At 41.5% G+C, this 15811-nt stretch overlaps 1 protein-coding gene across 1 annotated transcript in view; it reads left to right on the forward strand.

Annotated features, from left to right (window-relative positions):
- The window catches only part of LOC133464084 (collagen alpha-1(XIX) chain), a 100435-nt gene that overhangs the window by 38687 nt on the left and 45937 nt on the right, over positions 1-15811 (forward strand). The window contains exons 12-15 of the mRNA XM_061746060.1: positions 1252-1287; positions 3752-3781; positions 3864-3890; positions 4375-4428. Coding sequence (XP_061602044.1) covers positions 1252-1287; positions 3752-3781; positions 3864-3890; positions 4375-4428 — 147 coding nt within the window. The remainder of the gene's footprint in view (positions 1-1251; positions 1288-3751; positions 3782-3863; positions 3891-4374; positions 4429-15811) is intronic.

Consider the following 15811-nt stretch of genomic DNA (forward strand, 5'->3'; position numbering starts at 1 on the left):
GCTGTGAAGTCCTAGGCTTAGGAAAAGTAAAGTGCAGTAGCAGCAAAACCATATTCACAAATGGAGTCCCTTTATAGTCCCCGACATCGCTGACATGAATTAAATGAACTCTTCTAGCAGTGCAGGACTGATTGGTCCTTCAGAGTCCCCCTTCTTGTCTCATCCAGCCGTGGGATTGTTTTCCATGTATGATGTGGATTGTTTTTCCTGTAATTATTCATCACATCTCCTGCTTTTTAACTTTTTTTTCAGGGCTGTTCTTCTTTTTTTTATTATTATTTTTTAGCCTTCTGTTGTCTTTCAGCAAAACTCGATGCATAATTGTAGGTGCAGTGCATTGTCTACCAGCCTTGAAGTTATAATGAGGTCTGTGTGTTTCTGTGAAGACAACAGAGAATCACAGGCTATTTTATCCTATTTTCCGGATGGAAGAGTGGGGTGGAGGGTGGTGGAGAGAAGGTTTGTTTGTATTGAAACTGACAGAGGGAGGCAGATTTGGAAGCACAAAGTAATGAGTTCCCTGAATATCCCATAGCAGGCATATTTTAGCTGTGACATTCATTTAGACAACAAAATGGATATGAACTACAAGCACCTTCTTTCTTTAATTTTTTTTCTTCCTTTTTTCATTAAACCGCATCAGATAAAAGGATATTGCCAGTTGTGAAGCCCACTGATTCTCTGTCCGGTGCTTTATAAAGTCCTGCTTGGGCTGTTTGGAAAAAGGGGATAGAAAAGAAGAAATATCGGACACTGATGGGCAAGTTTTTATCTTGAGAGACAAAAAAACGAGACAGGCTGTGAAAAGTGGGGGGAGATCACTGATTACATTGGCTTATGTTGCTGTCGAAAGACACACTTCTTCCTGCCTGTACATCTCAGTCACCAAACAACACCATTATACCTGCCTTTTGTTAATAATTCCAAGCTTCCCACATGATACTCAACAACTAGGAGGAGTTTATTTTTAGGCCTGTCACGTATAATGGCTCCAAGCCACCTGCCAGTTGTCAGACAGTGTGAGAGTCATCAGATATGCTTCATTTCACCACATACAGTAAATACCGGTTCACGGTCTTCTTTAGGCTCATGTATTAAAAGATTATTGCTAAACGCCTGGTCTCATTTTGTCTGACCTTCAGGTTTGTCACAAACCTGATGGATGGACTTTAATACTCTAAAATATACTGTACAGCTTCAGCTGTGTATGATAAAGGTGTCATGAACTGAAGTTATTATCTCCCTTCACAGGGTGACGTCGGTCTGCCCGGTACACCAGGGCTGCCTGTAAGTTCACACTGTTTCATTTACATCTTATTACGCTCTCTGTATGCAGTATGATAGGTCAACCGAATTTAATATGCTCAAATGTATTTATGAGGATATAAGCAGCAGTGTCTTGACTATGCCGTGTAAGTATTGTGGCCTTTTTTGTGGACCGGGCACTCGCACACAGTGTTAAAACATCTGGCAAACAGCGATGGGAAGGGAGGCACTCAGGTGGGCAGTCTCTTTGTCGCACTGCCACCTCCTCAGACGGGGTCAAACAAGGAGCAGATAGAAAGGGCTCAGTGGGCATCCTTACTCTGGCCAGAAAGGATAAGGATGAGCAGCCAGGTGGAGACGAGTGAAGCTCTGAGCCTTAAGGTGAGAGTGGAAGGGTGACAGGTAGTCACAAACCGTATCCTACATGGGGGAGACATGCACTTTTTGGGCCAGTGCTTCTCCCTGCAGACTTCCTATACTGGAGGGAGGGGAGCCCTGCGTTATTCAAGCTTACCATTGGCCCGGCTGCAGATGTGCTTTTCCACTGGTCATTTAAAGTCAGGCGGACAAAAAGCACATTAAAACAATGTCACCGAGCACACTGATGTTTAGGGGTGGGTATTGGGAAGGACCTCACGATACGATACGCATCACGATACTTGAGCCACGATACGATACACATTGCGATATCCCGATTATGCAATATCCCGATTATTATATTCTACATAGTTCACCGAAAAATTTAAAAATGCATTACACATCTTAAAATCCAAGTTGTATATATGTACATCAGATGATAGTGATGGATCTTAAAATCCGAGTTGCACGTTCATCAGATTATAGTGACAATTCATGGGACAAACTGAGTCAAAACAATGTTTTATTATAACTATACAAGCTAAAGTTACAACATATTTGTATATGTTTTTCATATTATTTACATCATATGAAATTAACATTAAATTTAGTATGAGGTTGCTTTAATTATGTGGCAAATGATAATAAACACAAGAAAGATGGGTACTAAAACCAAGGACAGGCACAGTGATCAGTCAGTATAGATATAAATCCATAAATAAATAAACCTCTGTCCATTATTTTTCATTTTTTAAGGACAGGCAATTGTGTTTATAAAAAAATAAATTATAAAATGAAATAAAACGTGAAATAAAACCTGAGCTCAGTGCAGGGCCCTCCCAGGGTTGGTAGAGAGTGGCAATGCCCAGGACTGTCACTTAGGTAGGAGCACTGGGTGATATAATGGGAAAGAAATCAGGGATAAAAAAAAAAAATTAAAATTAAAAAAAAAAAAAATCAATATTCAAATTTTGAATATCGATATTGAATCGCCTGGAAAAGTATTGCGATATATTGCCATGTCGATATTTTTGCCCACCCCTACTGATGTTAAACATGCCACCAAGATGCAGATGTACGGAGCTAACTAAGCTTTATGCAGTCCCCTATCTGCAGATATGATGATTGTGTGGGCAGAGATACAAACATCCATACTCTCGATGCATTGTGGCCGGGGAGTTGAAGGCTTCTGCAGATTAAAGGTATGCTGTGGGTGGGTAGCTAATTATGGGCACATCATAAAGGGATCAGCCTGCCTGTTTAAATCGGCACTGCAGTCGACGGAGCAAAAAAAAAAAACAAGTCTCACTGCTGCTGGCTGGCCTCTTTTATGTCACCAAAGTGCTCACGATACCCACAGCCCTCTGCCACCATTCATTAGCCACTTTCTAATGCTAATTTTACATAACAAGCAAAGTAACAAGCTTTTCCTGACATGCAAACATGTTTTTTTGCAAACTGTCTACACCGTACCAGTAAATTGGTCGGTGATTGTGAGTAGAACATGTGGGGAGGAAGTTATTGAAGCAATGCCAGCTGTTTGTGGATTTGTACTGTATTGCTCATTACATGCGGTCAGCTCATGTTCACAATTCAAAGAAAGCGCATTGTACATAAATTAAACTGATTCATTAAGAAAACAACAAGGAATGACTGAGACATACTGTATTTATTTTTTATATGATTTTTTTTATTCTCTTGGTTCTCAGCCCTCCTCTTGCCTTTTGTTAATTTTTTTAAATTTTTCTTGTGATAATCTGCAGAAGCTTCTGACTAATGAGATATGTCCGTTGGCTCAGCTGTTTTCACGAAAAATCAGCTGTCTTTGACTTTTGGATGCCAGTTGAAAGAGGTCGCCAATTGCTTGGCTTGAATTTGAAAGCTGAGACGTTGTTGTGGCGTGGTGTTTACTCTGCCGCCTGGAGGAAAGACGACTGTCTGCCCCCTCGGAGCAGCAGCCAGCAGGGTGTCTGGACTGTTATAGTAGCCATGGTCTCACTTCTCCTCATATCTTTCTAGATAATCAACTCCTGACTGACTGTGTCAATACGTTTTACCTCTTAATGCTCATTTCTGCTTTGTTCTCAGACAGAAATATTCTAATTATTATTATCTGTTTGAATTTCAGGCCAACAATGACTGTCTCAAAGGAGATCAGGTACTTAATATTTTTCTTAATACAGTTTTGATGTGGAATTTTTTTTTTCTTGCAAAAGTACATTTTGATCCATCACTTACAGGGTCCCCAAGGTGACAAAGGAGAAAAGGTGACACAACAGTCTTCACATACTAATCTAGAATCTGATATTCTAAAGAAACGTCACATGATATAGTTTCTTTCAATCAACTATTTGGTTCAAAAAGCAATTATTGAAGAACCATAAGCATGCCGTTGCACGAGAGCTTTTAACTGAGCGAATACACTGATTAACTAGTTAATAGTGTATTATTAAGATACTCTATAGAGTAATGGAATGAAGGTCTGATCAAGTGAGGCTGCAAATTGCCTATTAAGAGGATATTAGCGAGGTTTCCTAGAAGCTGTCCGTGTCTTAGATATAGAACTACTGCTGTACATATGACCCTTTATTTATCTATCAACCCCCCCACACTAGTTATGCTCTGTATGATTTGCTGGGAACATGTGGCGCAACCGTCTGTCTGCATCAGATTTTACAAGAAGTAAGTTATAAAAGTGTCCTTGCAATGCCAAAAGCAGTTATACCGAAGTCGCATGTGCCCTTTCCCCAGGGAGCTGCTGGAGAGCCAGGTCAGCCAGGGGAACCAGGCAAAGAGGGCAAAAGGGTGAGTAAACAGAGACACTTAACCAGTTGTGTGGCCTGCCTTGTCATGCTCTGACTGAGAGGCCTTGGCCCGGAGAAACAGCAGCTGATTGGCTGTTGTTGCTATAGATAATCCTCTGTGGTAATGGGCCCTGCTGAGAGCATGCGGGATGACAATTAATGAATGGGATCTATGGCCAAAGGGTCACACACGCACACACGGCTGCACTCTGTGACTGTGGAGGGCAGTATCACATTTCTAAAAGCTTGATTTGAAGCAGACACAGTGTCAGCAAGTGATGCTACTGACATATGATACAACAGTCATTTATTTGTGACCTTTGTCTTAATTGTGGTTAGGAATACAAGTGTCAGGATGTGCTAGGAGATGTCTTATTCAAAAGTATTTGTCTGGTATGATTTTAACTCAGGAAGGCTTCTTTGCTTATATTTGCATAAGTCTTCCTGGAAACATAAAAAATCCCAGTTGGAAAAATGTTTAAAAGTTCAGGTGGTTTTTGAACTAATTCCTTCTGCTTTGACGTTAGTGGGGAAAACAAAAAATGACGGTGCGACTGCAGTTTGCCCCTGCAACAAGAACATCAAAGCTGAAGGTGCAGCTCTTCTGTGATCAGCTGAGTTGACCTACCTGTGATGGAAATGAGTTTCCACGCTAGTATTTCTGTTTGTCTGGGAGGGAAAGGTCATTAAAGGTAAAGAAAAAATACTTCTGTGGCAGCAAAATGTAAAATATCCAGCAGGCTGAGCTGTGGGACACCCACAAGTAGGTCAGGTAAATATTTCTTTTAGATGAAACTAAAGTCAGCCGTCAAGATTCTGAAATACAGAAACTTATTCTAATAGTGCTGACATTTTACTGCTTATTTTGAGTTGGATTTTTTTTCTTTTTTTTAATCAGCACATCTTTTTCTTGAATGAATGAATTTATGCAATCTCTAGTGACAGAAATGTCCCATTCACCAGGTGAGAGCAGAGTTTTGGTACTGTTGCCTCCCTCCTCATTAGTCGTTGTGTTATTTTAAAGCTAACCTGACTTAAGAAGAGCCTGGCGTCACAGGCATCTATCATTGTGCGCACTTTTCTTCTGGAATTTGATGATGACTCTCAATCATAATTGGATGGGAGAAAATAGAACACTGCTCTCTGTTTGATGTTGTGGTTTCCTGCTTTGCTACTGTATATCCCTATAATATTTTTTGCTAGAGTTATTGCTTTGAAGATTTTGTAGGTAAAACACCCACAGGGCATCAAACTTGCACCTCCAGACTTCGTGCTGTTGTTGCTGCTGAAGACACAGTTCTGATCTATTAATACCCCGTCTTTGACGGCTGCCTGGCTTCATGGTGACTGTTAATGTGCTAAGGTTTCTTCTTATTCTTAGCTCTGAGAGTCACATGGAGTCTAAGTTGTTGACCAATGCGTGTTTCTGTAGTTTGAGGGCCTATTTTTAGGCAGGTGGACATGTATCATGGCCAGGAGCTAGCTCGTGGCCAGCTGAAACAGCAAGAGACTCTCACCCAATTAGCAATTCCTGACCGTGCCAGCAGTTTATTGGTTTTGCAAAGAGCCGTAGCTGCTACACAAATGATGCAGGGTATCTTGATGCAACCCGCTCCGCATCCTTCACCGAATAGCTGGGAGTGGAAAGCTTTCACAAAGCTTTAGATTCAAGCCAGACTGTCTCTCAAACTGTCCACTTCAATTTATTGTTAAAGAAAATACAACCACTCTAAGCCATCCAGATTTATTTCAAGGAGATGTGGAGGACGTTGTTGTGAGAAGAGGAATGATGCCATTTGCACTGATCCCCCTCTGAAGCTTAACACAACATCTGCAGGAGAGAAAATCACGGGCACCTAACCATTTCTGTTGCCCTATGTCTTAACATTCATGGCATCTTGGCCTTATCTTATTACCTTGATTTATGACTTGTCAGAGTGACAACCGTGACTCGGAATTTATGGGAATGTATTCGCACTTCATGCATCGCCATTAATGATAATGTGAATGACTTAGTTCTGTCTAATATAGACAGCCCTGACAATGAATAGTCGGCAAAGGAAAGGACTTTGGGATCCAGAGGCACATTACAGCCGATCAAAAATGAAGATGGGGAGAATTGGTAAAAATGATACGTCCCTCGTGATGATTATAGTGTGTTAAAATATTCATCACGCTCAGTAATGATGTGCTAAGATCCGCGTTGTCATCGTAGGCTTTGCTGTGCCCCGTACCGGTGGAGGAGGTGAAAGATATGTATGCAAAGAAAATCTTTCAGTTCAGTCAGTTAGAAGCCAGGTTTGCTCATGGAGCATCAGAGCAAAGGATATTCCTTCCTGATTACAAATGTGAGCGCTGGAATGCCATCTATGCACACAAAAAGTGGCGTGGATGTTGTCCCAGGGAGCATTATATAAGTGACAAATTATATAAATTGATTTGCTTAAAATAGGACCAACACCTACACGGTGAAAACAGCTGCCTTAAGAAGTAAATACATAGAGAACGACACAGGATTTGCTTATTCACCTCGTGCCAAGTCTTCCCAGCAGACTCTGCTGGCACTTGAGAGTGGGTTCCGTTCAAACACGGGGTTCATCCCTGGGCAAGGCAGCAGGTTCCTGCAGATTAATAAGTGATCACGTTCAGTAATCCTCACTACTGCAGATATCCGAGTTTTAATCCATGCCTAACAACACACTAAGCCTCATTTGTTTAATAAATATACCTGTTCAGAGAAAATAAGTCTTACTGTGTGTATTGAATACATGTGAGGTTATTACACATTAGTGGGATAATAGTGCTGACATTGATTGTAATTAGATTATATATATGTATCATATTTATAATCCCAATTGACAAATAAGGCGCTGATTTCCTTTATGCATTTTTCAGAATGTGAATGAAGAAAGACTTGAAACCCCAATTTAATGAGCGCAGGGCTCCTACTGTGTCATGGTTTGGGTCTGCTGGTTTGGACAGTGCTTACTGCTGACAGATGCTCGGCACTGTGCTCTTATCAGACGTGGAAGTGCCAGTGCGGAGATGATGAAACACCAGCAAAGCCAGAAGGAAGAACATAGCGACTGCTCTGTCAACAGATGTGTTCTCTTCAAATGAATTATGCAGGGAAGTTCCTCTCAGTCGTTTATTCATTCTTTCATATATTTACATTTAGTTAGCTGGTTACTTCTGTAGTTTTTTTTTTTTTTTTTAAAGAAGAATGAACCATTTTGAAGAAAACTTGAAGAAACGTGCTTGTTCCTCATAAACATTTGTCTGAAAAACTCTGATTGGGACGTGGGCAGATATCTTTTTAAGATACCTGCCTCATGTGTCAAAGAGATAATAAGAGGATTAAAGTCACAACAAAGCAAAAACGGCCTAGATGGTGATGCTGGCAAGGCTACACAAAATTAGAAAGGGTAAATCTATTAAAGGACTGCTTTGATATGTGATGAATCTTTTCTCACAAAACGTGCCACATCAATGATACAGATTGAACCGTCCAGCCAGATTATTGAAGGCTATTGAAGGAACGTTACAGAACGGAGCTGCGACATACGACCTTGATTTTACTAGTTGATTCATCCTTTGTTGCATCGGTTTCCCTCCACTGTCTCCCTGCATTACAGCCAAAGTAGTGCCTAATGTTCTGAGTGGATGTGCCTTTACATCTATTGTTCCTAAAAGAACAAACAATTATTTATGATTGAACATAAAACGTTTTATGTTAGTGGTTTTCATAGACATGTGTCCACAGTGTGTAAGTGGTGCACAATGTTTCTCTAGAAGTAGATTTAATGCATTTTTATTCTGTGACAGCAGCTACGCTGCAACACAGAGCCCCATAATATTTAAGTACAAGCACATATCAGTGAAGTCATGAGAGCAGTCGGGCGTGTGATCCGTATACCGGCGTCGTTCTGCAGGAATCTAGAGAACACTGATGTAAACACGATGTCTACAAGTCGTTTGGTGGGCAGGGTGATGTTTTCTAAATTCAGTTTTAACTGTGAACTCCTAAAATTATGACAAGTCTGTGTCTCCCAAACTTAGATTGCTACCACATCACATCCGTCTGCTTTCATCAGGCTAAAAAGATTTGATAACAGGGACCCAGGTCACTTCACATCAGTAGTGATCACTGAGAAATGCTTTCAGTTCTTTGCTTGTGTCTAATATCTCAGAATCTAAGGAACATCAACAGCAGCTGTTGAGGCTCTTTAAAGTGGCATGGATATAATCTGTCAAAACAGTAGAAAAGATCATCTGTCTAGTCTTTGCTCGGCGGCTGGACTGGTCCACTTCTCCATAAACGGGAGGGGTAATTGCCATCTTTTGGAAGTGATAGTGCTGTTTGTTTTCCATTAATGCCCTGAGCCGAACGACCGAGACAGCTGTCCATAAGTCCTGACCACAGATGCTGCCACCATTTCTTCCGCATTTACCTCCTCACCCTACCTTGGATTCATAATCTGTATCAGCTCCCGATATGTAATATTGCACATAACTCATTTTCTCTTCTACCGAGCTTTTGGTCATTTTCTCTCAAAACAAGATTGAGCCTAGCACCACGGTGCTCTCTTTTAGACGGCTTTATGCAAGTGCACTGAGGTCAAACTATTAGTGTCACATGTGATACAATAACAGACATCAACTTTAAAGCTAATACCATATATCCTCATTGCACATTTAATAGCTTTTGTGATATAACCTAATTTGAAAAAGCATGCCACTCACTTAAAACCAAATGTGTGCCACAACTGGAATGCAGATGCCCCTCCTCTGCAGGACAGCGAAAAAGCTGTTTTGAGCTAAGTGAGACAAAGCAGTATAGATGATTTTCATTTTATTCCGCATGCATTTGGCCGAGGATCATTTCAATCCGTCTTTGTGTATGCAGACACGCACCTGGGCAGTGGCAGTGATGGGGGAAGGAGTAATGGCTCAGTTTGCGGGGACTGAAACATTTGGCAGCGGTGTCTTGCTCCGTAGGTGGAGGTAGACAGGAACAGCAGCCGTAGCAGACTGTTGACCTCTACCAGAGCACCTGCCGCGCGAGATTATTAAGTAACGAGTCCCTGGTGAGACTACCGGCCTTCCTGCCAGAACTTCTCCATGGGAGGCTTGCCGCAGATTTGGGCGATACGGTAAAAACATGAAATAAAGGCATCTTGATTAAATCCATTTTTTATGTCAAGTTCAGTGTGCCCTATAATAATGTGCTCAATTATTTTTCTCAAGCTTGGCTTTTCTAACACGAGAGGTTAATTGTCCTCAGCAGATTCATATGTATATTAAACAGAACTCGTGTGGCATTTTAATCGTGCTTTTTGTATTAGGTCAGCTTTGTTCTGATACAGCATGTGATTATAGCAGATCAAAGCTTTGTTATCAAAACCACATTGTGCATATGCTGTATGTCAGCCTATTTAAGAGAGTACAAACATGCCCACATATGAAAACACAGGTATCCTTTTTTATTTCCTGAAAGAGTTTGTCATCCTCTCAACTTTAACAGCATTTTGATATATCTATGGCATTTTTCTGTCCTATTTTAAATTACTCTCTAAGAATTCTTAGAAGTCTAAGTGAGTTACTGTACAGATTTATATGTAAGTCTCCTAAATTTGGTGCAACTCAGTCTGTGAACCGGTCGTGTGGTATTGTATAATAAACCACTGAAACCCAATCAGTGGCTACTACATAACGGTGCTGCGTGTCGTCAGGGCAGTGTTTCAACACAGCGCCGTGATGTAGATGTGTAGTTACAGTTTTGGCCTGACCTGCTAAAGCTCAATGACAGAGAAACACAGAGAGAAGAATTTACAGGTCAGCAGGGCTCACAGCTGAGACTCCATGGCAAGATTTACACCCTGTGCGATTTCCCAAGCTGGAGGAGCATTCTTTAACCCTTTGTGGAGCAAAAGACCTCAGTCCTCCTGGCTTCGGTCTAAATCTGCGCTGAAGAAATTCTGAGAGGCGTGCCTTTGACACCCGTAATGCACCGGGAGGTAACACATTTGCCCAGAGCACGAGGCAATTAATCTTGTCAATGTCAAGTGCATTGGGAGAGGGAATGAAACAAAGATTTGGCCTGATTGGCTATGAAAAGGTCTCTCATTCAGACCCTGTTGGGACAGAGGAGGGTTACTAGGGGAAGCGTTTGGCACATGCAAGGACAGATGCACAAAGCTTTGATTTATCTGTCTGACTCTCATCTCTCCCCGTGAGCCACGGTTTTGCTGCATCCATAGGTGTCCAGAATAAACACGGATTAATTGGTCAATTAATTACAGGAAGTAATACAGGTGGCAAGACTCTGAGAGGGCCACTTTGATTGCACTTTGCTCATCGGATTTTACAGTAACTCCGTACTTGTGTGTGTGTCTGTGCTTTTTTGTGCGTCGGTAAAGGTGTGAAAAACTGATGTCGAGCAAGGGGTAATGTAGGTCAACACATCCTCTGAGCATTGCATTGGCTTGTTATTGTCGGCCGGAGCATTGGCCCTCATTCACGCACCTCCAGCCTTACAACCTCTTCAGGAAGTAGCGGTGCCACACAGCAGGATCGCTGCAGGCGTTGTATGGACTCATGTCAGTCCAGTGTTAAAGTTCATCAGGGGCCCGGCCCTCCCATGGGCTGCATCTAACACCTTGCAAACATTTTTGAATGCTGTTTCATTGTCTGCAGGGTAACGTGAGCACTTTTAGCATGCCATATATCAAATGGGGTCAGCTGAGACGAATCTGTTGGACTCAGTGAAGTATGTCAGTGTGCAGGAGGTGGCTGGATTATTCATATGGCTACAAATTGTCTCACAACACATACATTTAAAGGTCACTTCAAAGAGAAAGCATGGTTTGTAAGGGCTTTTTTTTTTTTCTTCTTTATCTTGGATACTTAAACCGAAGCTCACCCCAAGTAAGCTTGGCCTGTGTCAGCCGTTTTGTCCCAGCCGGTCAAGGGGAAGGAGGAGGACACAGAAAGTCAAGCCTTGCAGGAGGAAGGGGGCTGGTCGGGGAGGAGACGTAGCCCTTAAGACTGCAGAGCACAGAGGCGTGGTAGTGGGAGACTGCATCACTGACAGCATACTGTTACAGCCTGCCATCCATATACTGATTCTTCACAGTCTCATCCTGCCTGCAACCAATTTAGATAAATTCATCTGTGTCCACTTTAATGGGATGTCAGGGAGCAATGCACAGACGGTAGCCTGATATTATACAGATGGAAGTGTGGGGGCTCTTAGTGTAATCTGTCATGTGTGGTTGGTGATATGGAACATAAGACTTGCAGTGGACTACAGTTACCCAGAGAGAACACCCCCTAGATTTCAACACAGTGTGTTATTTCTGACCTAAAATATTTGGTCTGCAAAATGGGCTCGGGTTTATCCGGGGTAGATTTTCTAGCCTCTCCTATTCACTTGACGGATAAAGCATTAATGAAACACTCAGTATCTGTAAACATAGGATGTGAGCAATCTGCTCCGGGTGAATAATACAGCCAAAAAGTCCAAATGAGACTGTGAAATTGTGAAAGAGCCAAGACTAATAACAGCATCCATTAGGAGATGAGAACATTGAAGAGGCATTGCTGACCCAGTGAGGAGCCAATGCAATCGGCACCCAGCTCGCATGGAAACACTGCACAGACATTCAGCTGATGGGTGGGTATTGAGCTCATAGTTAAATATAGATTTATCCTCCCATCCTCACCACATAAAGATGCAAATTTGGATAATATCTGCAGCCGTCTTTCCTCTCCTCAGGAGTTGTTAAAGTCAATGAGCTCTTAAAACTCGTGGCTGAAGATGTGTTGGAAACGTGGCTCTGGTAAAGAGCTGTTGTGAGGCACCCATGGGAGCTCCTGGCTCAGATTCCACTGACATCCATTGTCTGTGTTTCCTGTGTTTGCCTTTGGCTTGAGCGTCTGCACACCCTGTGATGTTAGGAATGGGAGGTTGGCTGAAATCGCCTTATAATGGTTATTTTATCAAATGATATGTTGTATTCTGCTGCTGCGTACCCTTGTACCGCCACCTGGGTCTCTTTGAATTGTACAGCAGCTGAAGAAAAGGCGTAGTGTGTTATAAGAATTATGGTCGTTTGTTCTCACTCTTATGCAGCTTCTGCTTTTTCCTTTTCTTATCATTTTAAGCTCTCCACTGAAAGTTCTTCTTTATGATAGTCAGTGCTTAATTGCTAGACTGCCTAATTAGAGATGTTACCCAAAACACATCATATATTCATGCAGGGAGGACATCCATCCTCTTAGAGAGAACTTAGCGTTTCATGGTTGGCTGTGCCCCCCCGCCAGGCACAGACTCTGGGATGAAACCAGTTTGCCATCTAGTGGCACTTGTGCAAATAACTTTTTCTTTTTTTTTTTTTTTTTAACGTGGGGTCTATGATTGAGTCTCTGTGAGGAAAGCCTTAAGAGGGCTATAGGTGCAATCTTGGCCAGCTGAGCTGTGTCTTAAGTCGGCTGCAGTGTCAGCCATCTCTTTATACTTCCCTGAATATTTAGATGGCTGGGAGTTAAAGAGAGCATTGTGTGCCAGTCAGAATGGTGAAAAATGCTAAGCTGCATTTGAGCCCCTGCCAGGCAGCTGTCGGCTTTGCCGTTCTCTTCCTGCCCCGACCGCTCCTCTTAACCCTCAGTAAACAACTGGAACAAATCCTATTTTATTGAGGCTTTTACCAAGTGTGAGGGATCTCTGCAAGCTCCAGTGCCCAGGCATTTTCTGAGTTTGTGCAGTGTCCTAAGATGGCATCCAGCGAGGGCAGTCAGAACCAGGGAATTTGCACAGTCTGCCTCTAATTGGATCCTTAATAAGAAGCAGGTGAGGCGGCGCTTCTAGAGAGCTGTCTTTTGTGACATGTTGAGCAGGCAGCATAATCAATACACTGTATAGACTACCTCTGATGCATCTGTAGCAAATCTGACACACTCAGATGAGTTTGGGGAAGATTTTGACAAGTGCAGAATACTAAGATGTGTAGTTGGGCCAAATTCACAATCTTTTCACAAGCTGATCCTTGATATATTAAGACTCGTGTCCAGGCTGATGCAAATGTATGCAAGTCTTATCAATGAGAGCTGAGGTACTTTTCAAACACATTAATTTGTATTTGACATGTAGTTGAGCAAAATGTGGTTAAAAAAAAAAACTGGAGGATGGCTTAGAAATCCCTTTTTGCTTTTCTTGACTTTGCTTATTCTAATGGACTAATGTTTTACTTTGAAACGTGTTAAATAGGGCTGGGTGATATGGACCAAAAGTCATATCTCGATATTTTCTAGCTAAATGGCGATACTCGATATATAGCTCGATATTTTTTCTGTGCCTTAATTGGGGTTTCCCCCAAAGCATTATAGCATAGCATCTCTGTTAGCTTCATTATTTTCTGAGGCAAACCCTTAAAAAAACAGTCAGTTTTAATACAAAGCCTTGTGCCAAATGTCACACAGGTTCCTTTATTAACAGAGGTCTGCACAATATCAAAATGTATAAAACAAATGAAATAAAAAATAAACTGCCTGCATATAGAGAATAAAAATGCTTCTTGAATAAAATAAAACAAATATCCCTTTCCTGCATAACAATTAAATTAAAATACACTGTGCAATTAATACAATGTAGACAGTAACAGGCAGACTTTTCCACTGAGGTTGACAGTTGTGCAAATAACAAAACATTTGTGCAAATCTCAAATAAAACATTCAAGTCAATTTGTCACAAAATAAGCTATATCAAAAGAGACAAAATCAAAAAAAAAAAATGTAAAAAAAAAAAAAAAAAAAAAAAAAATTAAATCGATATAAACGATATTGTCTCGTACCATATCGTGTTTGAAAATATATCGATATATATTAAAATCTCGATATATCGCCCAGCCCTAGTGTTAAATAAGAAACACTGATGATATTAAGGAATTAATTGTAGAATAAATGAGCTTTTGTAAGTGGTAATGCTACGTAATTGCCGGAAGTGTGTCTGAATGTGAATGCAAAGGAACCACTGGTTGGTTGGAAGGACCGAGGGGATCAGATGCATCTGCACTGTATGTGTTAGCTTTTACCCACAGCTTTCCACAGGCCAGGAGCCAAGCCGTTTCACTGGGGAGTAAATATTGTGACAGGCTACGTGGTGGCAGATGTCTGCTATGTTTGTACTTTTTTTTTCTTCTTCTTCTTGGGTGTTGGGAAAGCAAGTCTATATTTACATTTGAGGGTCAGACTAAAGCAGAGCGAGGATTGAGCTAATTATTCGACTTAAGGATATTATGGACGTTTGTCATTTTCACGGTTTTGTACGCGTTTGTTAACAAAGCAAACACAGCTGCTTCTCATGAACTGATCTGTCAGTTCCTGTTAAATCCAGCACAGCAGAAAGACAAAAGGCTCAGGTGGCCTGAGTACACGTCCCCTGAGGAAGACTCACAAGGACTCAGACCATGCAGGAAGAATGGAAGCAGCATGCAAGGACTTTTTTTTCCTTCCTTCAATCACCATTATTATTAAGAAGAAGGGAATTCTTCTCATTATCTAACAAAATTGTTTTGGTAACATCAGATAATTTCTTCATCAGAGCATTCATAACCAGTGTGTTTAAGTACTTTCACAATAGCTGTCCTGCTACTGTACATCTGGTTAGAGGTGAAGTTATTGAAGTGTTTGATTGAATTAAAATTGCTCCACTATCCCTGCGTAGCAAAAGAAAAGCGCTGTCCATCATCTCCCAGCGCGGTGTGTCAGATTTAGTCCTGTGGTATTCATTTCCTCAGGCTGCTCCAGCTTATCCACTGACCCTTCTTGACAGGGTCATTTATCAGGTGGATTATGTGATTTTTGATGGTACATCTACTTTCCAGCTTAAAATGTGTCACATCCCGCCTTCTCCATTTTACTACTACTGTTATCCCGGTGTGGATAGCGGCACGTGCAATGCCTTGGTCCGTGTTGACATTTGGGATAAGGATTATGGAGTCGTCATAAAGAAGTGCCTCTGCAGTGTGTCACTGTCGCTGTTGACTTTGCTCTCAGATTGAGGCCTGAGTGGAGCCCCGTGACTCTGCATAGCTGTGTGGCAGCCAGTCCAGGGTCAAATTCGTTTGAATGAAGTCTATTTAAGGCTTCTCCTTTCAGCTCTGACGTGTGCATTTTCTACCTTCAGCTGGCTCCATTATGGAGCTGGCAGCCAATGTAATGTGCTTTTTACATCTCTCATATATACGTTTTGTAGGTTTTTAATAGTGGAACTAGGGATGGGCGGTATGGACTAAAAAATTTATCACAATAATTTCTGGTATTTATCCCGATAATGATAAAAATGACGATAAAAAAAATACCAATTCAACTCCACCTTTTTAACT

Source organism: Cololabis saira, chromosome 17 (assembly GCF_033807715.1).
Source record: "Cololabis saira isolate AMF1-May2022 chromosome 17, fColSai1.1, whole genome shotgun sequence".
NCBI classification, from domain to species: domain Eukaryota; kingdom Metazoa; phylum Chordata; class Actinopteri; order Beloniformes; family Belonidae; genus Cololabis; species Cololabis saira.